The 25,097-nt window shown below is 45.8% G+C and overlaps 1 protein-coding gene across 1 annotated transcript in view; it reads right to left on the reverse strand.

Annotated features, from left to right (window-relative positions):
* The window catches only part of B4GALNT4 (beta-1,4-N-acetyl-galactosaminyltransferase 4), an 841,437-nt gene that overhangs the window by 108,921 nt on the left and 707,419 nt on the right, over positions 1–25,097 (reverse strand). Inside the window, exons 13-16 of the mRNA XM_085644956.1 lie at positions 18,987–19,066; positions 16,545–17,784; positions 11,589–11,929; positions 9,119–9,272 (exon numbers count right to left, since the gene is read on the reverse strand). Coding sequence (XP_085501082.1) covers positions 9,119–9,272; positions 11,589–11,929; positions 16,545–17,784; positions 18,987–19,066 — 1,815 coding nt within the window. The remainder of the gene's footprint in view (positions 1–9,118; positions 9,273–11,588; positions 11,930–16,544; positions 17,785–18,986; positions 19,067–25,097) is intronic.

Consider the following 25,097-nt stretch of genomic DNA (forward strand, 5'->3'; position numbering starts at 1 on the left):
GAAACATAAGACCCAGTAAACACACACAGGTGTAGCAGCCAACGGGAAAACACGTAAGCAGTAGATAGCAGTCTGCATACCAAAACATCAATCGGTGGCAAGAGGTCATGTAAAAGGATTATTGTGTTCCATTCCAAAAAAATGCCTCCCATCAAGCACATATTGGTCATTTGTATAACACGAAAGAGCTGTGAGACATCTTAAATGGCTCTGGGGTTCCATGCAGAATGGAGTCTGGTTTGAAGATTGGTGTTGAGACTTACTTGGCTGCTGGGGTTTTATGAGGATGCTCTGGATCATACTTGCCTGTTTAATCTGGAGACAATTTTATGTACGTGTGCTGCTTGCCTGACATAGGTTCTTTTGTGCCTGTAAATTGTTCTTCAGGAGGCCCCAGTGATGAGATGTTTGTTTCATAGTGCTAGGGTTTGCATGCGTACTGTGTCGGACCATGGTTTTGTGATCCCAGAGACAGCAGTTATCCAGTGCCTGCTGTTTCATATTTAAAGCGTGACATTTCTGGCGATTATTGTGAGCTGCCAGTTGTTATATGTTTGAATAGTGTGAGCCTGTGTGTAGACCTGATGTTAGGTATTTTCTATAACCAAGCTAAGTATACTGGGGCACAACTGAAGGTAAATAAGGACATAAGTGGCAGTGCACAAACCCAAGACCTTCACCTATTGCTAGATGCAAAATTATTATATAGCTCACCACAGGGTTACACAACATCATGTCTGAATTTCGTGCAGAAAAGTACTCTGCCACAAAACGATTGTTGCCAAATATTGACTACCACAGTATGTTGAAGGTAAGTATCTCTAGGTAAGTGCACGTCGTGGTCCTCACTCCAGATCTACATACCTTTAAAAGAGAGACATTTTCAGGGTCCATGCATGTGGAGGTAAGACTAGTAGATCTACACTTACCAGTATATAGTTATTTTCCTGATATTGTGGAAGTCGTGATTGTGGCTACAATCTTTTTGTTGGGCGATATTTAATGTACAATATTCTGGCAGTGCACCCTTCCCATGTAATATACTGAGGCATTTTGAACCTCCTTCTCCATCTCAGACTCGGTGTTCCTGAAAGTGCTGGAGCCTCTCATCGGTTTCAACATGTACTTTCTGCATGACAGCAGGTGAAACATGCCGCAGAGGCCTCGCCGTGCATCCTGGAAGCATGGCCGAGGGCGAGGCACTCTGCAGACGAGTGGGGCCGGGCTGGAAAAAACACACTGTACAAACGGCTCTTACCTTTTGTACCTCCACGTCGTGTTTCTGTTGCATCTGTAGCTTTTCTTCGTGGAATTAAGCTTCCATCATTTTTATCTTCATTTCCAATTTTAAAGAGAACAAGCGCGTGTCTGCCTTGTATAGTTGCATCGCACGGTGGGAGCGTGAGGCATAGAGGAGACGCCATGCACGTGCACATCACCTGTCCGTGCGCGCACATGGTTTGTCTCCCTTCGGTAGCAAAACCGACAACAATAGTCTCGCCAAGGCGAAGCAGTGCATGCGCTGCGTTCACTAGGCGAGACCTAAAAAATGGCCATTCCAAGGAATCGAAGGCCTTCTCTGCATCCAAAAGGATCGGGCCGTGGGAATCTCCGAATTAATCCTATGGAGGACCGCAAATAATGTCCTAAGATTCACAGAAGTGGATCGGTGGGGCACAAATCCAGATTGAACTGGAGATATTATAAACTCCATTAATTGCGACAGGTGATTAGCGATGACTTTGGCTAAGATTTAGAAGAGACAATGGCCTGTAGGATCCGCATAATGTCGTGTCTTTACCGGGCTTGGGGAGTAATATAATAACTGCCCCGCAAAGATCGGGGGGGAAGCACCGGCTTCTCCAAGGCCTCCGCATATATCTCAATCAGCTCCGGGGCAAGTAGGTCTTTATATTCTTGAAAAAAGTCGCCCGTGAAGCCATCTAATCTGGGGGCTGTAGATCCACGGAGTGTGTCGATGGCGTGAGTGACATCCGCCACAGAGATGGGTGCAGCTAAAAAGTCTTGTATATGCTTCTCTAGGTATACTAGTGCAATCTCTGACAGGTAGTCTTCCTGTGCCGTGTGATCACTCCCTGCTTTAGAGGTATATAGTACAGTGTAATAGTCCAGAAATTTGTCTTGAATTTCCAATGTGGAGGTGAGTGTCTGATTAGTGGCGGAGCGTAGTTCCGTGATGTATGCCTTGCTGTACAGTGGTCACAGCATCTGCGCTAACACTCTGCCAGGCCATTCACACTCCCCATATCTTCTGGCTGTGTGGTATTTACCCAGATACAATATCTCTCGGTCTGCAGTGTCCCTATATTCAGTCAGGAGGGTCATGCGCGTTCCCGCTGAAGCGGAGTCAGAGGTCTGCAAAGAGGCCGAGTCTAGGATCGAGATGTCTTGCTCAATGCGTGACAGCGTGGTGCGGAGATCCCCGAGAACCCCTGCATGTTTGGCAATACAAACGCCCTGATGACTGCCTTGAACCCCTCCCACAGTACAGCCCAGGAGTCCACTGCACCGGTGTTGATCTCAAAGTAGTCCTCGATGGCTTCACGTATTTCTGCCTTAAAGAGGTCATCGTGCAGAGCGCGGCTCGGGAAACACCATTGCCGCTCAAATCCCTCAGGACGAGGGATTTTCAAATGCAGTAAAATAGGGGGGTGATCGGAATATGTCCGAGGAAGAGTCTGAAGTAACCCTGGGCGTAGTTTGCAAAGTAGCGCTATGTGTAGCTACGCGAAGTGCACTTCGCACTACGCGAGCTACGCGTAGCTTCGCAAACTGTGTAGTGCACTGTGCAAGATGCTGTTCACACTGATTGCACTGTGCTGGATGCTTGTCCGCACTGTGCAATCAGTGCAAACTGCATCTTGCACAGTGCAAGCGGTCGTTTTCTGCCGCTGGAGTAGATTTCTACTCGAGCGGCAGCTTTCTCAACGCAGACTGGTAGTTTCCCATCGCGAGCAGTCGTGAGCATACGCGACCACTCGCAATGAGAAACCTGACCTCCCCGCGTTGAGAAGCTCGCCGGGAGGTTTATTTTCCATGCTCGCGATCGGCAACTTGATGTTGCTGATCGCGAACGAGGAAAAAGTCTCGCCGGGATGTCATTTTGCTTGCTCGCGGTCGCCAACTTGACATTGAGGACCGCTAGCAAGCAAAATATGACCGCTGCACTATGCAAACTTCACAAACTACGCGAGCGTAGCGGAGTGCTTTGCCCAGGCTTAGTCTTAAGTGTGCCGAACTAGCCTGCCACTTCAGGAGAAAGTAGCAAATTATCGCATTCTGGTCCAGGTGTTGTGTTGACCTGAGTAGTGTGTGTTATCAGTGAGGGTGACATCACGCTTGCACCAAATTTCTAAAAGTGAAAATTGTTCGCAGAGATCAAGGCGGGCGCGATGCGCCCGCGGTTTAGTGTCAGGGTTCATGGAGGTGCTGTCAAGCCTAGGGTTAAGATGCAGGTTCAAGTCATCACCCACTAATAGCAGTTGCGGCTCCAGCTTCGCCAGTTGAGCATTCAGTTTGTGAAAGAATTCAGGGGAATCTGCGTTCGGGGCATAAACGCTCATCAAGGAAATCCTGTGTCCTCCCAGAGAGCCAGTGACAATGATGAACCTGCCCTCGGCGTCCCGCACCACAACGCTAAGACTAAAGGGGACCCTTTTGTGTATTAAAATAAATGGCAGTACCCCTAGCATAGTTGCTATAATTTACGAAGTATCTAGGCGCACCCCAGCTTTCACCAAAACGTGCTGCATCCGTAATGGGCAGGTGTGTTTCCTGCAAGTAGGCAATGTCTACATTATGACTTAATAGGTAATGAATCACCTGTCTTCTCTTGCGATCATTGTTGAGTCCTCTTACGTTCCATGAAACCAGGGACAAGCTAGAGGGGCCTTCTACATTACCCAGCCGAGCAATCTATGACATATGTCAAACCAGTACTAGCAAAGTAGCGACAGAGAATAGAATTTGTGTGTGACAGTGAACTTAGCTGCATAGAACAAAAAACGGATCGAAAAGTCTGATCAACGCCCTCCCTCTCCCCACCCAGCCTCACTCCAACCTGTGCGAGGCCAAACCCTTGCAAAAAGTAGAACATGAAGTACCAATTAACTTTATACTTAATTTACAATCCCCAATAACAGTACCCCAGTGTGAGTAAGAACAAACCCAACGGATACACCATGGGGGGTGGCAACGCAAGGGCGATTAACCAGCCAAGTGTAACATCAGAACAAAATGGATATCATTTTCCCAAACTGTTGTACATCAGGGAGACAGAAGCCATGTAGGTATGCTAACCAGTGCCAGAGCCGGAGAACAGTTCCGCACTAGAGTCTAAACCACTATGTGGGGGGAGGAGCGGTTTCCGCCCGCCGAGGTCTGACTGTTATGTTGCTTATATGTCTGGCAGAATTCCTGAGCCTCATCCACTCGCAATCGGGCAGGGTATAGCATGCCATATCTGAGACCCAGGTTCCTAAGGGTGGCCTTCACCCCATTATATTTGCGTCAGGCATTCTGCACCATCGCTGTGAAGTCCGGATAAAGGGACAACTTTGAGCCCTGCCAAACAATGTCCCCACGTTCCCTGGCCAGTCTCAGAGCCGAGTCGCGGTCACAGAAGTTCATTAGCGGTGCAACGATGGGCCTAGGCGGGAGACCAGGGTTAGGCCGAGGGCCCAATGATCTGTGTGCTCTCTCCACTACAAAGCCAGCAGTGAAAGACTCCTTGCCAAACAATTCAGTTAATAGATTTTCTACAAACAGGTCCATACGGCCTGTGGCAGTTGTCTCCGGAACCCCTAGGATACGAATGTTGTTGAGCCGACTGCGAGCCTCTATGTCCTCATTTTTGATGGCCAACTCTTTAAGGATACGCTCAACACGTTCCAGTCTTTTAAGTGATTGAGCCGTCCCGTCCTCGATGTCTGAAATGCAGGCCTCAGCTACATTCAGCACCAGTGACCAAGTGTAGTAGAAGGGAGCCAGGCAGTGTTGTTCGAACATGGCAGACTGAGGGGTGAAGAGAACAGGGCCAGTGTACAGGACCCCGTCCAGTGAGGCTGCTTTAGCACCGGTGTCGCTGGTACAGCGAGGAGTCTGCGCGGGTTGAGAGCTGCAAGGGATCTGTGTTGTGCTGCAGCAAGACGATCTACGTAGGCCTGCACCAGTCTGACCCCCGCCGCTGTTCAGGCAAAGATAACCACCCTGAAGCAGGATCCCGGGTAGTCAGGCGCTGCATACACGGAGTGCATGGGCCGCGCCGCGTGGCTCAGTCGGGTGCCACCTCGTATCAGCCAGCCCCATCAGCAGCAGGGCACCTTGCTATGCCTTCTTCAGTCTTGCAGTTGCGGGGGCACAGCCTGCGCCATCTGGCTGCACCAAGGGTCTATTTTAGTGCGATAGGCATGGGCTGCATCTCGATGGCCTTCGTGTGGCACGGTTCCCGGTCATTAGGCAGTCAGGGCTGCAACTGGTGCGGTTTTCTGGTCAAATGTTGGGGCCAGGCATCTGAGGGTCAGCTGTTCTGGGGTGCTCAATCGTGCGGGCCCCTCATCAGGCCTGCTCACTCTCCAACTCGCGGCCCCGCTCGCCCGGGTGGGTGCCGCTGATATTTGCAGGCGGGCTCTGTCCCTGTCCGCATTCTGGAAAGGCAAGGAGCATGAGTAGCCGACCCCGGAGCTGCAAAGTGATGCCGCTCGCTGCACAAGTAAGGTGGGGACGGGGAGGGGAGGAATCGAGGCACTGCTATTGCCAGTGACTCACCACCATCCCAGGCCCGGATCCCCGTGTGCTGACGTGCCGTAGTATCGCGTCGCCGGATCAGGGAGCTGGAAAATGGCGCCGGGCCGCTCCGCTGCAGTCTCCTCCCAGTGTTCGCTCCCGGGGCCGTAGCTCAACCGTTAGGTTTCATAATTTCCTCGCGTTTGTGTCCTCCGTTGCAGAATGTGCTCCGCACAACAGCGCTGTGGTTTTCTGGGCATTGTTGTGGCTGGTGACGGGGGAAAACGCTTTTCAGCTGGGTTACCCTGAAGAGCTTCACTGCTGTGCGGCCATCTTAGCTGCCGGCTTGGCCACGTCCCTCCATCGTGACAGAATTCAGTCATATCGTCAGAAGCTGTCTGCAGCCAGTGAGTGCAACTCCACAGACTCTTTAGCTACAGAAACAGCGGCAGCCCAAGGCAGCAGGCTTTATTTTCCCAGTTGCAGCACTGTTGTGACTCAGAGACTTTTAGTACGTTAGTCAACATTTAACCCTGGTGATTATAAAGTTCCTGCTCAAAGGTCAGAGTTTTATCTATGGGCGTTTTAGACTCGCCTTGTACTAAAACAGAGGCTTAATATCCCTGAGGAAAAGAACATGTAGCACATATATCCGCAAAACCATATTTCATGAAGCTAGCAGTGAGTTATTACTTTGTTCATAGAGATCCTTTTGTTTACTTGTGGAACTTCTGCTGCACGCTGCAGAATTACTGGTGTGTCCAGGAGTTTTCACGCAACAATAAAAGTTTCAAGTTAACTCTGCTGAAGACTTTTCCTGCTGTTGCGAAATCAGCACTTTGTCTAGTGGCAGTTTTCACTCAAGTTAAAATTGCTCAGATGATTAATAGGCCTATGGCACAAAATGTGGATCAGGTTACAAGGGCACTAGGTTACTGCCCTTCCATTTCTGGTGCTTTTCAGCAGTTCCAAGATCTTCTGAGACTTTCTCATTGCTCAAATAGGGGTCATGTCTGATATTTATCTGTCTCCCTGGACTTTATTGCTTGATTTTGTTTATGAGAAAGTGTCACTCATAGTTATTGAATGTCACTCTTGATTACACTGAAATGATGAAAATGTCGCACATAAGCAATCTGAAACCTTGGCAGCGCCTCTTTTTGCATGTGAAACTATGAGCCACTGTGAAGCAGAAGAACGTAAAATGTTGCAATTATTAGACAGACATAACTAGTTCAGTGCTCTCAATAAAAAAAATAAAAGCATTTGCAATGTAATAAGTCTTGAATTTGTGAGAGTTAGAGCGATTGGCATTGTAAATGATAATGTGTTATACCCGTGCGCTTCAGTTTTAATCTGATAATATGGTACGTGTGCCTGAGTTTTAATCTGATAATGCGACTTCCCAAACCCTGCGAGTTTAACACCATAACTGTGATAAAGTGACATTTACACTATGGTGCCGATTCCGATCGGAAAGCACTCCGTCCGAGCCGGATCCGGAGTGTTTTCTGACCGAGCCGGAGTCCTGCAGTCCGACCGAGCGAGTACGATGCGGCCGTATGCTGCCGGACTCGGTTCGGTCGGACTCCCATAAAAGTCAATGGAAGCAGGTCGTACGACGCGTACATGGGCTCCCATTGACTGAATGGGTATGTCTCGCACAAGGGTGCCCCCTACAGTGGGTACGCGTCGGTGCCATACGCACCGTACATGCCTGTGTTGGGGGGACCCTTGGGTCTCCCCCTGTGTCCGAGTCGTAGGGCTGCGGGTGACAGGGGGTCCGACGCGGACCCCAAAAAGCAACCACCGGGACGTTTTGCGAGCCAGACACTCCGGCTCGCACCGGCTGTCCAACGCGTGCATTGTACTGGCTTGGTCGTAAACCGCATCCATTGCATGCCACGGTTAGCTTACGACCGAGACGTACGGAGCGGTTCGGACCCGGAAACAACTCGGTCGGTGATTTTCATGTAGCTCGCATCATACTTGCTCGCTCGTACAGCTGTATAAGTCGGGCGGAAAACACGCGTACGCTTCGTAGTTTTTCCGGCCGGGTCGCGTTCGGTGCCCTTCCGACCCAGAACGGAATCGGCCCCAGTATGCATATGGAATGCATGAGAGAGTGCTTCAGAATGCAGTTCCTGAAACCTCAGAATCCATATACTATAATTTAAGAGATTTTTTTCATACCACAGAGGAATTAAGGCGCCGGCAATATATTGTAAACGTAAATTAAATGCTATATGCCGATAGTGAGGTTAATGTACAAAACATAGCATGTAAAAGATGCAAAACTCCTATTGGTGGTGGTCTGTTGCAGCTATTTTAAGGTAAAATGCCTGGTGAATTGGCATCCAGCTCTTATCACTGTTTTTACAGTTCCACTAGCCTGAAGTATGCAGGGTGCACATACCTTGCAGCCGTGCTCTACAATCTCTTGCTTTCTGCTGCAGAAAAGGGTGTGAGCACAGAGAATAAAAAAGAGAACAATGTTTTTCTCCAGGTGAACCTCATGTGGCCATGTGACAACCCCTCTTCAGAGGAGCATGCATTCCCTGAATAAAACAATATTTATTTCCTGCAATAACATGCTCACATGTTAACGTTTTGGGGATGTTTTTTACCAACCCAATGCAATGTGGTACTTGTAAAATAACATTAAAGAAGAGTCCTGAGGAAAAAGCTAAAAATGTAAAATAGCATAAAAGCAGTGTCGTGAGGAATACAGCACAGTAAGCACACATGTAAGAGAGCGAGTCCTCATGGGAGGATACAACATTCCAAAAGGAGAGACTACTCAGTGTATTTACCAATGAAAAGCAGGCATTTCTAAAGGACAGCAACAGGAACCTATGAAAAAGATGGGTGTTTTTTCAGGCCCATATCCTAGATACTGCAAGTCTCGAAAAGACAGCACGAAAATCTGGAAACTTCCCTCTGTGCTTTAGTTGAGGGACTATCACTGTAGATAAACCACACATCATTTTGACACAAAATTCACTAGGGTATGGCCTTTCGAGGGAACTGTTGGCCACTAGTGAGAAAAAACGTCTCAGATGTATGCAAAAGGAAGAACACAGTTCATTTAATTTAATTTGAGTTTCGTTTCTGGTTAAATGTGTCTTTCCATTGCATTACAGAAAACTTGCTCGTCACAAAAAGAAATAGCCTACTTTACCCAGGTTGCCATAGAATTATCTTTTAAAAGGCACAATGAGGACAGTTAGGTGGCGAGACTGTTGCTTTTCTTCGTGCGCCCTCTGCTGGCAGAAATAATAAATCAAGAGGTAAACGCTGGGGATTGAATTAGCTCCATCCTGCTTACAATCAACTGGCCTGGTGGTGGCGCACACAATACATAAAACCTCACCCTGGCAGTCTGGATTTCTTCAGCGCACTCTCCACGTCAATGTCTTCGCTTTCGAAATCCACCAGGATCACATTGAAGTTTTCGTCCCCGGTGTCACGGTACAAAACCTCCATATCCGTGATGAACTGCTGCACCCACCGTGCTTGGTTCTTCACTAAAAGGATGCAAAAGGAGAGCGTTGGAGGAGGACCACTCTACTACAGATCGAAGATCCAACTGTTACAAATTGTGAGAACATTATCAATGCAGTGCCCGCTCTTGACAGCCACTGAATGCAATTTCTCGACACATGCCACTGGCCAGTCCAGAGACGTTTCAAGGCATGGGCAAAGTGAGCTCTGTGCCAAAGCCCCAGCCTTTCGGGGCCCCCTTATAGGACGAGCTCTGTTCTGCAGAGTCTTGCCCTGATGGCACTGAATGATTCTTAAACAGATTCTTTTAAATACCACTTTCCTTTGCTCTATTTTCAACTTGGGAGATATGTGTGTCTATTACAGACATTTTCTAGAGAAATGTTGTGTTTATGTTTCATGCAACATGCATCAGATAGTTTCTTAGATCAAATCAGGACCTGACATATGAGAAATGGGAGGGGGGGAGGGGGTTGGGGTCACAGAGATTATTTGTAATAATATTCGTGAACAGTTGCTGTGTTACAGTATTGAAAACAAACATCATTATCTCTGAATATTAGATGTAAACAGATTTAGAAATGTGACGAGTGTGTCTGTGCACAGTCAGTGACTTGGCCAAAGAGGGCATGAATGAGCTGAAATAGGATCATCAATTCAAAAGTGTTGCTCACAGGGGCACCCAAAAAATGCTTGGCCCAGGGACCCCAAAATCCTTAAAATGTCTCTGGACCAGTCAGTGAATAAAATACACACACCCTTAAGCAAAGTTCAGGCAGTGACTGCAAAGTGCACACCCCTGGCAAAGGCCAGTCAATGTGCACAGCCTTAATAGCCAGGCAGCGAGTGCAGTGTGCACACCTCTAGCAAAGGCCAGGCAGTCAGTGCAGTGTGTACACTCCTGGCATAGAAGAGGCAGTCAGTGCAGTGTGCACACCCCTGGCAAAGAACAGGCACTCAGTGCAGTGTGTACACTCCTGGCAAAGACCAGGCAGTCAGTGCAGTGTGCACACCCCTGGCAAAGAACGAGCAGTCAGTGCAGTGTGCACACCCCTAGCAAAGGCCAGGCAGTCAGTGCAGTGTGCACACTCCTGGCAAAGACCAGGCAGTCAGTGCAGTGTGCACACTCCTGGCAAAGACCAGGCAGTCAGTGCAGTGTGCACACCCCTAGCAAAGGTTAAAGAATGCGCTACTGTCACTGGCTAATAATTCTGCGAGTACAATGAAATCACATTTTGCACGAGCCTACCAGTCACAGCACTGCCCAAGCAGCCACAAAGTACACTGTGCACTTGCCAGACGCTGTCCAAGCAACCAGCGAACCCAATGTGCAGAGACACCGGGCACTAGCTCGTTTTATGCTAGAATATACTACACAGAAATATCGGATGACTTAAATATGATATCCTAAACAACATTTTCAATAATACTGTACTGCTGGATGTATATTTTCTATTATTAACTCCAATAGAGTGATTTTATTGTATAAAATATTGAGGATACTATTTATGTTGTCCAATATTCTGATACCAATCACTCCCCTGGCAAACGGCAATTAGCAAACAAGCCATTGGCAAACCGAGTTCCATTCCTAAGAAGCACTACAGACAAGAGTCTTTCTTCAGCCAGCCACTTGGCTACCGCTACATTCAATGTTCTCTACAAGACAAAGACGTTCATCCCTCAAGCAGGGCTTTAAGTGGGGTGAAAAAACTGGGGGGGGGAGTGGGTCTCTCAAAGGGGCATGGCATATGCAATTAAAGGCGTGGCTTAAAACACATACGCTAAAAATCTGTGCTTAGCATAGTGTGCCGCACGATTTGTATTTTGCTGTTTCTGTGATTACATCCACACTTATGATGCAACAAGTAACATCATACCTACAACAAGTCAGGACTTTTGGCTTTGTCAATGGTTGTTAGTTGCATAAGATAAATAAGCAGCAAATATGGCTTCTAGACAATATTGAAAAAGCTTCCACTTAAAGCCCTGGTGACACCACAATATTGCTGCTCCAGAGTTTCAAAAAGAGAAGGGCAATCAGAGAGAAAAGGACTAAAGGATTTCCTTTCCCCTACAACGCTCACCTGGCATGACGTCATGCCGTAACTTCACCACTAGTGAGAAGCGAGCAGTATGAGTATGCGCACATCGATGTGCCTGCTGTCACTGCAGTCTGTAAAAACACTGACCGCCAGGGCACAAAACAGAGTCCGATAAGGAACCGTTTAGGGGCCCCCTTTAAAGGACTGCCTGTGCTCTGCACCAGTGAGACCCGGCCCACTTAAAGCCCTGCCCTTAGGTCGTGGGGAGTGCGACACTTCTCTTCTCACTCTCACCTGGGATAACAAAATGCACCATGACGTCGTGTCTCCAACTCAGTCGGATGGGTCGGCACAGAATGGGCTTTCCGTAGGCCACGCTCCAGGGGCTGACGTCTTGCAGCTGGGATTCCGTTGTGGTTGGCACGCCCCCAGTTCTCGTGCCCCCTTCGTCTTCCTCCTGGGTGGTCTCGACGCTGTCCTCCTGTTTCCCATGGTGCAACAGGACGTAGACGTACTCGGAGAGGCGGACGGTCTTGCGGCCTTTCTCCAGAAGTTCCAGCTCTATCAGGTAGCGGTTCCCCCGGGCGGAATCCCGGCGCTTCTCCACATTGACAATGTTCTGTAAAGTGTAGATACTGACAGAGAAGACACAAGTTGCTTAGACTTCCCCTGGTTGGACAAACATTGTGCAGAACTTAAAAGTATAGTATTGCCCCTTTCATAAGATCTATCATGCCCCTCCATGGGTGTAAGCGTGGCTTTATGGGTGAGTGGATGTGTGTGTAGATATATAAATTAGTGAGAGTGTGTGTAAGTAGTGGTATGGGACTGTAAATGGGTTTGTGAATTATCGTGTGGGAGTGGGTGTATGAAAGGTTCTATGGGGGTGTGATTGGGTGCGTTAGTGATTTTGTGGATGATGTCATCAGTGATGTCATTGACCATGTCATGAGTGATGTAATATGTCAGTTCAAAAGTGGTGCATTGCGGAGGCGCAAGTTATGGTTAGCTCAACTAACAATAAAGGCTGAATTTCACTGGTTTTGTACAAGTCAAACCTGAGCCTAACTAAAAAGCCCCTGTAACCTTTGGTTTTTCAGTGAATTTCTAAAGTTTTTTCAAATTCCTTTTCCTAACTGTAACGCCCCTGTAACCTTTATTTTTTACAGTGAATGTCTATAGTTTTTTAAGTAGTAATGGCGTTTGCATAGTCCCGCTGTGTAGGACTTCCCTCAGGAGTAACAAGCATTGCGCTAGGAGGCGTGTTTGCAGAGTGGTGGAGAATGGGGATGGGGCCTCCGGCGAGTTGCCGGGTTTTTTTTTAAAGGGAAGGTGGGCTTCAGCCCCCAGGGTCCCCATCACCAACGGCAGACATTTTAGGGAGAGAAGGGAATTGGCCCTTCTCTGGGCCAATTTTGGTTCTTGCAAAGGCCAAACCTTTTGGCTTTGCCAATGCTTGTTTATTTTAAACGATACTGCAGACCATCGGCAGAAGACATTGGCAAGCCACATGGTCAAAAAAGCAAGCCCTATTGGTTTTGCCAATACTTGTTTTTGTAGCAATAATTTGTTATGCTAACAAACTAAATGAATATGTGTCCTCATGTAACGTAACTGGTGCTATGTAAAGCGCTCTGATACCTGATTGGATTCGGGTCAAGTTTGCGTTATATAAAACTCTACAAAAAAAAAAAACTAATAAAACTGTGTATTTCTTAACATCCTGTGTATGTCAATCAAGTATTCCTACTCGAGGTCATCCTAGAGTAATACATCTGCATATTGAAACTGCCATGCAGTATCACAGCCAGAACCTACCCTAGGGTAATACATCCCTATCATGAATTAATCGACTAGTACGGTCCCAGTCCCAGTCTAAAGTTATCCTTTGATCATCCTTGAGTAATGCAGCCTCATTCTGAAGTCATCACAAGTTAATTCCTGAAATACTAATAGGATTATCCTGGAGTAATCCAGTCTAATCCTGAAATCATCATGGGATTATTCTGGAGTATTACATTATCATCACATGTTTTCCACTGAAGTAAACAGGAACCCATCCTCGAGTAATTCAGCCTAATTCTGAAATCATCATGGGATCATCCTGCATTAGTACAAGATTATCATATCTTTCCCACTGCAGTAATTGGGAACTAATCCTGGAGTAGTTTCTCTAATGAATCGAATCATCTCATTTAAATATTTTGCCCTATAGGCATACTTCAGGATGCTACGGATGACTTCCCCAGTTAATTGCAAGAATAGCCTGGCTGACGTCATCAGATGACTTCAGAATGACTCCAGGATGATCTTCCTTTTTGACTTGGGTATTCTGTGGCAAGTTATTTTTATATATTTATTTTTCAACATGGCAGTAACTTTACCTGTCTTTAAGCACCCTCACGAAGCATACGTCAACACTGCATGCCTTCATCGCTCTTCAATACTCAGGCGTTTACTTTGATAAAATCTTTGAAGACCAAATCTTAAGAGTATTTCACAGAAGGCAGAATCAAAAATGCAAACTCCAGCCACTGACTATTACCACTACCCATAAAGAGGAATCTTTAAAAGGCATCCATCGCACCCCCTAACCCACTTACTGAACCTGGTCCGTTTGGGTATCTGCTATGGCAGCGAGTTGATTGAGAAAGAAAAAAGCTCCTAGAAGAATCAAAAGTTTTCCAGTCGTGCATAGATGTGAGGAGGAGTGGATATAAATCTATAGAATATCCTAAAGTTAAAGGGCTACGGTTTCAGAGAAGTACCTGTTAGCTTCTCCAGCAGTGGAACTTCTAGAAATTCATATAATCTATTAAACAGACTAAATAGTACAACATCATTCTGAAGCTCTGCAGAAGGGCAGCATGAGCACAAAGCTCTTTTCTAACTAGGTGTCATAGACCAACTTTGCCCACCTAAGTTGCAAAGATAATATTTGATTCACTGGAGCAGTATTTGCAGAAAATCCGAAGTGATTTTTAGGTAGCCAAGCTACAGGTTTCAACTACTGGACATTTCATAGATTGCCAATGTCACAGTGCTAAATATTCTCAAATGAACCACAACGCAAAATGTCAGAGAGATTAGAATTTGGAGAACAGGATCTAATGCATGCAACAATTTGAGATTATCCACCACATGACTTCCCTAAAACTAGAGCCGAAACCAAAACAAAAAAAACTGTTGATTGCTATATGCAACAGATGTGATAACATGCACAAATCTAATTTAAAAAATCCCTCCCAAAGACATCTTGTTTACAAATGTGAATCATTATTCTTCACCTGTCCTTCATTATCTACACCCTTTTATCAGATACTCGAAAAGAAGAGACCACACGCTTGTGAACAAGGGTGTTCCTAGCAGTATAGCTTGGGCAATCCCCTCTCTACCATTTCCAGTAACAGTCTAGTTAATACTATTAGCAACAGAGGTGGAACCAGTGCAATTGCAGAGAGGTTTATGGACTATAGAAGTTGATGGTAGACGAGGACCACACCAAAGATGACAAGTCCTTGAAGATATGCCCTAAACTGATCACTGTGTGTATCTCGCTATAACAGTGTATAACGGCACACCAGGAGAGGGGGTTAGCATGAAAATGAGCACGGTGAGGCAGCAGACAAGGATGGCGAGAATACAAGTGAAGGCAGATGCAAGCCGACCTCAGGCACATCTGTTGCAATGCCTTTCTCATGTCCTAAGGTCTCCTCTACTTGGTTAATATGTGTACGAGTGGGGTGTTCTAAGCTCCTGCCCCTTCATTTCAAAGGCCAAATGTTACTTTTTAAAGCTTTCTGAACATCTCCTTTAAAATGTGATTTCACTTGTATCCTTTGGATTTGTAACTATTTGAGTGCAAGTGATGAACTTGATGTCGGGGTATTGTGTGAAGAGCCATGATGCTCCAGGGGTCCACAACATTTGGGAAGCAAGCATCACCAATGCCCCAAGTGCAGCAAGTCCTATGGCTTTGGAGCTTACTGACTGGTCAAAACCACAAGTAGTATGACGAGTGGTAATGGTCGAAGAGGAAAGAAGGATATGGAATGACTGGTCGGTGCTTCCTTTAACATATTGAAGAGGCAGCGCCATAGGCTGGAAGGTTCTCCACTGTGCTCGACCATCGTCTTTATTGCTCAATTCTCCTATGCGGCACACGGCCCTGATGGAGGGAGCTGCGCTGGTATGTTCTATTTAAAACTATGCCCCCATCAATCAAACCACCTCTCAGCAGTCCGAAGATTCTTGGTGAGCACATCCCAAGTTTCATCTAGACTCTCCTCCTCGTTCAGTCTACTTATCACAGTCGTACAACCTGAATCAACAGTTGGTTGTAAGTTGGGAACACATTGGGCATAATTAGTGCTGAACCCTGAACCACTACTTCATGCATACCAAGTAATGCATGTTCTCTTTTTTGCTCTACTTACTCATCTGGTTCTGACTATATTCTGGTTTGAGCAGCATGACTAACTCCATCTCCTCCCTACAGCTTAAGTCCTTAGTTGCAAGACCCCATCCCACCTCGCAACCCAAGGAGAAACCCTTTTCCCTCTTCCTGGCCTCTGGGATTTCCCTTGGCAATCAGCTCTCTGCAGTCAGTATAGATTTTAGGCTTAAGTCCTGTTCTCGTTCTGTATGCACTTGTCACTTTGTCAGCGATGTTTGAAGGCAACTGAAAGATCGCATCTGGATACCTAATCTACCTCTCTGTAATGCCTAACGTTGTCCAATTAATTCGGTCTCCTAGCATTAACACCATGTTGCCCAAGGCTTGCAGAAAGGGAGAAAAACTCGGGCCCCATAAAAATGCATCGAATGGTATTACATTTTAGGGAAATGTGTTTTCTGATCTCATTTTCTTTGTATTGTCTCACCTATTTTGAATCTTAATTGTATTATTGTCTCTTTTATGGCCATTATATATTTTTTCTTTCGGTTTGCGAAAGGCAACGTTTCCTAAGTAATAAACCTTATTTACTTTATTTGATGACAGTACTGGACTTAAAGACCGAAACTCTAACCTGTAGGTCACCCTTTGATTAGTGTTCTTGAAGAAGGGTGGAAACCTTAATCTTATTCTTGTCTCACTCATGCATTACCCTCTGGCCTCACTCACTCCTGGTCTCACTCTGCCCTGGTTGTTAATCGCTTGATCTCACATACTCATTATCTTGGGTCACACTCACCTTGTGTCCCTCCTCCCTTGTTTCACCCTTGTCCCCGTCCATTAATATGACGTACCCTCCATTCTTTGAATTAAGCTTCTCCATGTATTGTGCAACGACATCGACAACCTCGCCCTCTCCCAGCTGCAAGTTCCCGGACACGTTGCATCGCAGGTCATTCCAGTCAGAGCGCAACATCTCAAAGTCCACGGCCGTCACACTGAAGGTGCGCTGCCAGTTGATGGTGTCCTCCAGCCAGTTTTGCTGCAGGTCTGTGTCCTCATAGCTGTAATCAGCAAGCTCCTCTTTTGCCTCCTTCGTTGTTTGCCCCTCATCATCTTCATCCTGCTGCGACTCTGTGACCTGAGACATTCTCATGAAGGAGGTCACCTGTGCCCCCTCAACTAAGCCGGCATCAGAGGAGTTGTACTCCTGCACATCTGCCAGCAGGGTTGTGGTCAGCATTGGCCGCTCCCTGCTGAACAACTCTGTCTCCATGGGCGGGATGCTCTCCTGCACTCTCTCACGCTGCTCTTGCGGGCTGTCTGCTCGATTCCATCGCCTGTTGGCTCTTCTCTCTGCTGCTGAACGCTTTCTCATGGATGGTCTGGCCTCTGCCTCACGGGCAAACCAACCTGCTTTACTTTCACCTGCATTGACAGATTTACGCTCTGATGTTTTGGAGGTCTGGCTGTTTCTCCTCAATGTTCGTGGGTACAGCAGCATTCCAGGAAAACCAGCTGGCTCGCGCTTTGGTGACTTACTTTTGCCAGGGTTCAGTCGTGTAACATATACTTTCCTTGGAGTTTTTTGGGACTCTTTCCCGTCACTTCTTGATGCAGTAGACATGTTTGCAGCCTGCTTTGCCAAGCTGATGACAATGGGAATGGAAACGTGTTGCTGTAGTGTTTGTGGGCTACTGTGGCCATGCTTGGGCAACTTGCCATGTTCCCTTATGACTCGATTCTCATCTTCACCTGGCACCCAAGACAGAGCTCGTCCAACCAAGGCTTGTTGATGGGAGGGTACGTGAATTTGGTCATCCAGGACACCATTGTCTGTGGCTTTTGTGGCATCCCTGCGGCTTGAAAGGCCCTTGGTCCCCTGCTTTTGCCAGCCATCCATGGTTACACTCTCATCAAACCTCCTCTCTGTCCGACGGAAAATATAATCGTCCTCATCATCACCATAGTCCTTGGTCATCAGGGATGGCGTTTCCCTCTTTTCGGGTATACTCTTCCGCGGGGGTGGGTTTGTGGGCTCGCGGCTTTCAGGTCCTTCTTCCTCTGCATCCTCGTCATCTCCTGCCAAAATAGCTGAAACAATTCACAACAGACATGATCAGAAGACTTTTACTTCGAATGCAAGTAAAACATTTTTCACGGTGCTTTTTCCTGAATGCAAAAAAAAAAAATCAACAAAACTTAAATGAATTGGCATTAATGTACAATAGTGACCGAAAAGTAGGAACAAAAAGAGAAAATAATAGCAGTTTACTAAATGAGCAATCTCTGGACAAAAAGAGTGACAAAAACTGTACCTGACTGAAAGATCTTTTTGCATATCCATTTTATGAAAATATGCCATAGGGCAAGTTATTCCATCTCCGTGGCATGTATAACTGAAAAGGTTACGAAAATGCCAAAAACCTTCCAACAACTCAACAATATTTGGAATACAGGTAGTCAAACAAAGAATTCTTCAACAGTTGAAAGCAGCCTTTCCCACCATTTTTGTGCCTTATTCTTTTTCAGATATAAAATGAGGGCTGGAGGTAAGTAGAAGGGGTAACCACAGAGCAACAAAAATGCAGGGCAGGAAGATGACAAGATGAGAAGTGTATGAGATCTAACTGACGTCAGACTAGAGTAGGAAACAGGAGAGACACAGATATTCCTCAAAAAGACGGGCAAAGAGCATTTACCTTCATTAAAGCGGACTTTGGCAAGTGTGTGTATGTATGTGTGTGCATCTCCTCGGATGAGATAATCATCTGGTATGGTGTTTTGGGCTTGCTGTGAAATGCTGGTATGCTGGCGTGTGCCTGCATAAAGTAGAATGTTGGTGTAGAAGAGTGGAGTGTAGAATGTGTCCAGTTCTGTAAGAACACAATCATTTGATCTGACAGACTTGATGTTGTTGCAACCTCCTCCGTTGCACGGATAGAGCTGTATCTTCTATAATAAATCCTAAAACGAACCCACTTGGAGTCATCAGTGTGGTAAGTCTGCCACTAGTGACAGACCTACTTAGGTGAGAGGTGACGCACTGGGTCGCTGCTGTGATCTATTAAGCTGCTGTGGTGGTAGCGTCATCTCATACATTGCGTGGACAGCTGCCAGAGAGACCTAATGAGGTAGTTGAGATGACTATAGCATTAGCATGAAGCTGCATGGGTTACCCTTTGAACTGTTGTCTTATTGAGGGGAGGCTGTAAAAGACTGGGGTACAATATATGACGTCTGCAAGACACACTCCTCTGAGCTCTTAAAAAACCCCATTCGGTGCCACTACTCACGGTCTGAGTCTAGGAAGCTGAAAATATTCAGCTGATGTTCCTCGTCTTCATCCATTTTCATGTACTTGTAAAATCCGAACCTAGAAGGAGACAGGCTGTTAAGTTGGAGTTATTGAAGGAGATCTGTATGCCACACAAATGTCAAAGTGAGCTGAACAAAATCCCAAACTCACACACTTAAACCACAACAGCATTATTCACCGGAACACAGTGACCACATCGCAATGCAATTAGTCCATTTTGAAACTAAAAACAGGTAACACAGCTATGGCACTTTGTATGGACTCCACCATACAGGAAATGGGAGAAATGTAGTACTAGCAAGTTTAATTTTCCTCTGCTGCTACTCGCATGCTCGCCGAGAACACAGTGGAGCCCTTGTAGCAGTACTCATGAGAGACTCGAATGGTGCCTTTCTACAACCAAAGCAGGAGAAGGTTGGCACTTCCACAGGCACAACAAGAGATGTGAAGATGGGAGCAAAATAAAAGTGTAGCATTGAAGACCGTGACTGCTCCTCAAATGAATGGCTATCCTCAGGCCACATACCTTTTGAGGCTCTCCCATTATGCGTTTAGGGTGAGCATGGGACAAGGAACCCTGGGGTCTGGCAGATTATCGCCTGTGGTCGGTGGACAGGGTAAAGATTCCTATCCTAATAATGTGTGAAATTGTGCAACACTTGGCAGGATGCATCAAAGGATGTCAGTGTTGTATCTATAGATCTTAGCAGGTTTTCATAAGGGTTACACTTGAGGAATAACCCAGACTTCTTAAGACTTGTTCATGAGCCCAGACATATTTGTGATTCTCATGCTTCAGAACATGTTCTTCTACATGTGCCTCATCTTAACGTAAGTTACTCTAGCACTCATTACAAGCTCACAAATAAATTCCGATCCCTGTGCAACAATCTCTTTTTTTTTTACTAACAATGTCTAAAAAAAATGTTTAAACAAAGCAAAGAATGGTTCTCTCATATTCTATACTCCTAAATACACAACTACGTTTTTTTCTTCTTCTAGTACTGACAACCAATTAACAGAATTTTGTATTTTTCACTTTATTCCCCCAATGTCGAATTAGTCACCTCAACAATAGAATATGATCCCAGGCATTCAACAATGTTCACCATTCCATTTGGCATCGAGGGTTTCGAAAATCAGCAGTCTCAACGTCAAACATTTCCCTCAACATTGAGGCCTTCCAGCAAGCCTCATTGGAACCTTAATGGAGGCACAGCCTGTGCCACATCACTCTCCCAACATCGACAGCCCACTCTGGCGTTGAATAATAAGGTTAAATGGCTGAAAACTACATTTGACAATAGGAGGTTAGCAAAACTGAGGGAAGTAATATGAATGACCAGCTTGCTGCACTGACCGTCACAATGGTATAGGGAGCTGGGTTTTAAAAGAATAATAATTACAGCCTAGCAACAGGCTGTACATTTTTTACTTTAAACTTCTCAATGAAATTCAGAGAAACCTCATCTCACATAAATTGAGCAAAATGACAGTGTCAACAAAGCACAAGTATATACAATGCCTTATTAATTCCCTCTTACCAAATTCCTAGCAGAGATAAAGGACACTCCAAATGTGCAGGATCTGAAGTAAAACATCTAGTGACCTAAAATATACCTGGAAGAAGCTATCATCTGTCATCCGGTGGTAAAAATATTTACTTGAAGAAGAATTACATGTAAAAAGAATATAATAGGGTAAAGCCCTGTGTTCTAGGATCCTTCTTACAGACTTGAGCTGATGTCTAGCCGTCAGTGTGCTGCTTGCATGCATAGTGGATGTCCTTGGGCAGCCTTAATGTGACCGTGTAGATGTTTGCGATGCTCGGCTGCATGTGTGTGAGAACATTTTCTTTCGGACTTTTACTCTTGAAAGGAAGAATGTTGTTGGTAGTAAGGCCGCTTTAAATGCCATTGTATAATATTTGAGATTTTTTTTATAAGCACACAACTGTAAAGTAATTGCTGTCTTTCCGTGGCCATTTTGTTTATGAAGTGATTTCTATTTGTTTTTAAGAGTTTTCTGGGACCATTCAGTGTTTATGAATATTAATGAAGATCTCCGATAGAGAAAAACAGTTACGTAGCATGTGTATCTTTGATAGGTCCACATATGTGCAACCCTACAATCACTTTAGAAGAGAGGTCTCAGGCTATGCTACAAGCATAAACGAAATGGCACATCCAATGATGTTAACGTTTAAAAATGTCCTCAGGTGCTCCAAGTATCTCCACCTGACAGCTTGGGGTATTCTATGCAAGTAGCACTAAAGGTTATTAGGTGAGGTCAGCTGCAGTCAGATCAGGAAAGGTTCCGTAAATAGCTATAGATTTCACAAAGATATGTTTGCCAGAAAGTATTAACATTAGACAAAGCCATTGAATCTAGTCTAAGTCGCATACAGAAGATGGAACATACCTACAGGCCAACAGTGAATGCCAGATTCAGGCATTACACCTAGAACTGCAGCAGAAGATTTAGGCGAGTAACCGCAAGATGTAGCCTGCAGGTAATGGCTGAAGAATGCAACCATTAAGCTTCAACATGCATGACTTGAAGCAAAACTGCCAGATCGTACATTAATGAAATTACCGGCTGCTATGTTTTGGCTGTGAGCTGATCTTAGAGGCAGACAGCAGGAAATGACCTATCTGCAAAGAGTGTGAAACTGCTACAGATCTAAGCAACTAAAGCAAACCATTACAACACAGTGTCTCAATTGCAAATGCTCTAAATCCAGGTTTGGGAAGCATTTGACACATTGAAGAATAAACACACATTTTCACGTGAAAAAACAAAGGATTACCAGAGCTCAGAGAATTGTGCTGGGAGAGATCCCCTTATTCTGATTCAGCAACAAAGCTCATCTGATCACTATCGGAGGCCTTTCTGACACAGCCCGTAGTTCTAAGCCTGCAAATATCAAACCATTTTCGGTTGAACTGGGGCAAAATAGAAGTTTTCGGGTTGTGGACGCTGTAACCACTATGTTGAATAATGGGTATCTATGTACAGAATTAAGCTCAAGACATTCTGTTGGAGATTGCTCTAGGTCTTAATTTTCAGATTAATGCAGTGATCAAAATATTATTCTTCCAAATTTAACTGTTTTGCCACATATGGCCATATATCCCATTGATAACCATGCAGTGGTGTTAGGAGCATTGGACAATAAAACAGAGAATTTAGTTAGTTAGTTGAATCTTATCAGTTTTCAGGCTTCTCATATACAACAGTTCTGAATTGGTCAGGATGACCAGGGTTACCTTATTACAGGATCAGCCAACTTAATCAAGACTTTATAAGATACAATCACTAACTTATGGTCAAGTACCAAATTGACATTCAAGACTCTTTCTCTAATAGGAAAGTTGCTTTTTTAAATGCTCAGCCCCCACACTCTTTGTTCCAAATGCTGATGGTTATGAGCCTAGTATAAGATACCAGAGATCCCCAGGGCTGCAATACAGTTTTATGCCACCCTGAGTGACCCCAGTAAACTATACAAAAAGAACAATTGATGGACAGAATGCAGAACAATGTCATACATTCACCCCAATACAGAGATCTGGGCCTGAAACCGGTCCCAGGATGCTTGTTTCCGGTCCATGGAGGACCTGGCTTGGCAGTTCGGGCTGGGCTGTTCCCACAAGGAACAGGGTCAAGACTGATTTGCATATTGTTAGGTCCAAACCGGGGTGGTGCGGCGAGCAAAAGAATGACGGATTTAACCCAGATCCTTGTGACTGGGGGTGAGTATTTGCATTTTCCAGCATTCCGTCCATCAATGGTTTCTTTTGCATACGTCGCCCTAAGTGGGAAGGGTGTGCCCAGATGTGGGTCCCGTGCTCACTACACCACTGGATTAAAGCTAGCCTGGCTGATGAAGGGTGATTCCTTGAAACCGCTCCCAGGATGCTTGTTTCCGGTCCAGGGAGGACCTGGCTTGGCAGTTCGAGCTGGACTGTTCCCACAAGCAACAGGGTCAAGACTGATATGCATATGGCTGGGTCCAAACCGGGGTGGTGTAGTGATCAGAGTGCATTATTTTAAAGGTGAAGACATTGAACTGCAAGCCTATATGTCCCTATAGTGGTGTTCTTCATTGGAAAATACTGTAAGTGTTAGCAGTCCATAGCAAAACATGGGCTGCCACCGGGGCATTCTCGAGGTTGGCAGCTCCATTATGGTACTGCCGGACTAGGTCATGTTTGGTATCCAATAACGTGCCTTCTTACCCCTGCCACAAATCTGGTGCCCTGGGTGATGTCACATGCACCCAGATTGCTACCTTAGAGGCGGCCCACCTGGTTGCCCCAGCTTCTCATTGCCCTGGCTGGCCACCCCGTGCTTCCTGCGTTTGCTGCCGCCAAGACAGAATTCTGTCCTACTGCCAGGCAGTTTGATCACTCCCAGGAGTCAGGAACAAAAGTTTGGGCCAGAAGGAGGTTACAACTCCCTCCTCCAAAGCAGGCTAGTGAAGTGGCATATCAAGGTGGTGACCTTCATTGGCTGCCCTGCCTCTGATATGCATCAGGGCTGACCTCCAGTGGAGGAAACAGCCCCCCCCTGCCCCAGGCACATTTGCACCCAGCCAGGAGGGAAATTAGTTATTCAAGGAGGTGTACACCCCCAGAAGGCTAGTCACACCTCCAGGGGGAGTAGCCTCATCTGTACACTAAATTTAGATTTCTGCCATCTTTAGAAGTAGCAGAATAGAGGGTTCTGGGTAGAAAAGACGTCTTACAATTCCGCAGGTGGTCACCTCAGGAAAGGAATAGCTGCAGGGACTAGCTGCCCATTGGCTACTAGCTCCCACACCCCTGACTCCCCTAATTCTAGGATTTAATGGACTCCCCTGACACCAGAACCTCAATTATGAACAACCTGCATCAGAGGACAGAAATAGTGACTCACTCCTGTGACAACAAGACCTGCACATACCAAAAGAGGGATATTCTGCACCTGTGGCAACGCTCTTGAAACAGCCTGATCGAAACACGTCCTAGGCTATCTCTCGGTTCTCCCAGATAGAGAGACCCCTCTGGAAGCCTAAAGCACCCTCAGGCTCCTCTTGACTAGTGGCAATAGTCCCCTGCAAACTGCAGATAAAACAATGGTCCGTATCTGAGAATCGCTGGCCAGCAGGCCCTCCGAGGTATTGCCCAAATCCTGGGCTAGTGCATTCTGGAAGCTGTAGTCCTGTCTTCTACGTAGTTACAGGCAGCTACCGCTTTCCCCTGGACCACAGGACATTGAAGTTATTTCTTCCTTTGCTTACCGCTGCCAAGGCTTGTTGGTCACCAGTCCCGCAACTGACCACTGTACTCAACATTCCATTCAGAGGGAACTCAAACAAACCTTCGACTAATGTCAGCAACCACTCCGTTGCTGTCTTTTTACATCTTCTTAGTGGTAAAAGAAGCTCTTTAGCAGCTCCCGTTAAGCACTAGGGACAGCCAGAGCAACTCTGCACCCTGCACTATCAGCCAGGTGAAATTGAATTGACTACAATGGCTTGGTCAAGGGACCCACATCACATTTAACCTACAAGGGTACAATGCAACCTCGACCTGCAAGTAACCGACTGTCACTAGTGGTTTTTCCAAATGACCGCGATGTTACATTTTCAATGTATTATTTTGCATTGATGTCTTGATGTTACTTCTAAAATCTCTGGTTGAATGTATGCTATTCCATTTGTTTTAGTGTCTAAATGAAGCTAAAATACACCTATTTTTATAAAGTTCTGTTGGATTTCTTTTGAGTAGTATCAATAACTTATCATCCATGTTGGTACTCTGAAATGCTTACCACATGTTCCTCTAGTAAAGCCTGATTGCTCTTTACCACACTACCAGGACAGAAATAAGGATTTATTAGTGTAAATACAAGGACCATCTTTAGGGTATCGTGATAGTATTATATGTTGAAGACTAACCCCCACAGCACATATTACTCCAATTTCCTACAGTTCCTTATTGATCTTCAGAATAAAACCCATGGATAGGAGTTTGGATGCAAACTACAATCAGCTAGGCATTAATTTCTAGAAATGTATTGACAGGCATTCCTCACCTTAGGT

The sequence above is a fragment of the Triturus cristatus genome, chromosome 3_1 (assembly GCF_964204655.1).
Source record: "Triturus cristatus chromosome 3_1, aTriCri1.1, whole genome shotgun sequence".
NCBI classification, from domain to species: Eukaryota; Metazoa; Chordata; class Amphibia; order Caudata; family Salamandridae; genus Triturus; species Triturus cristatus.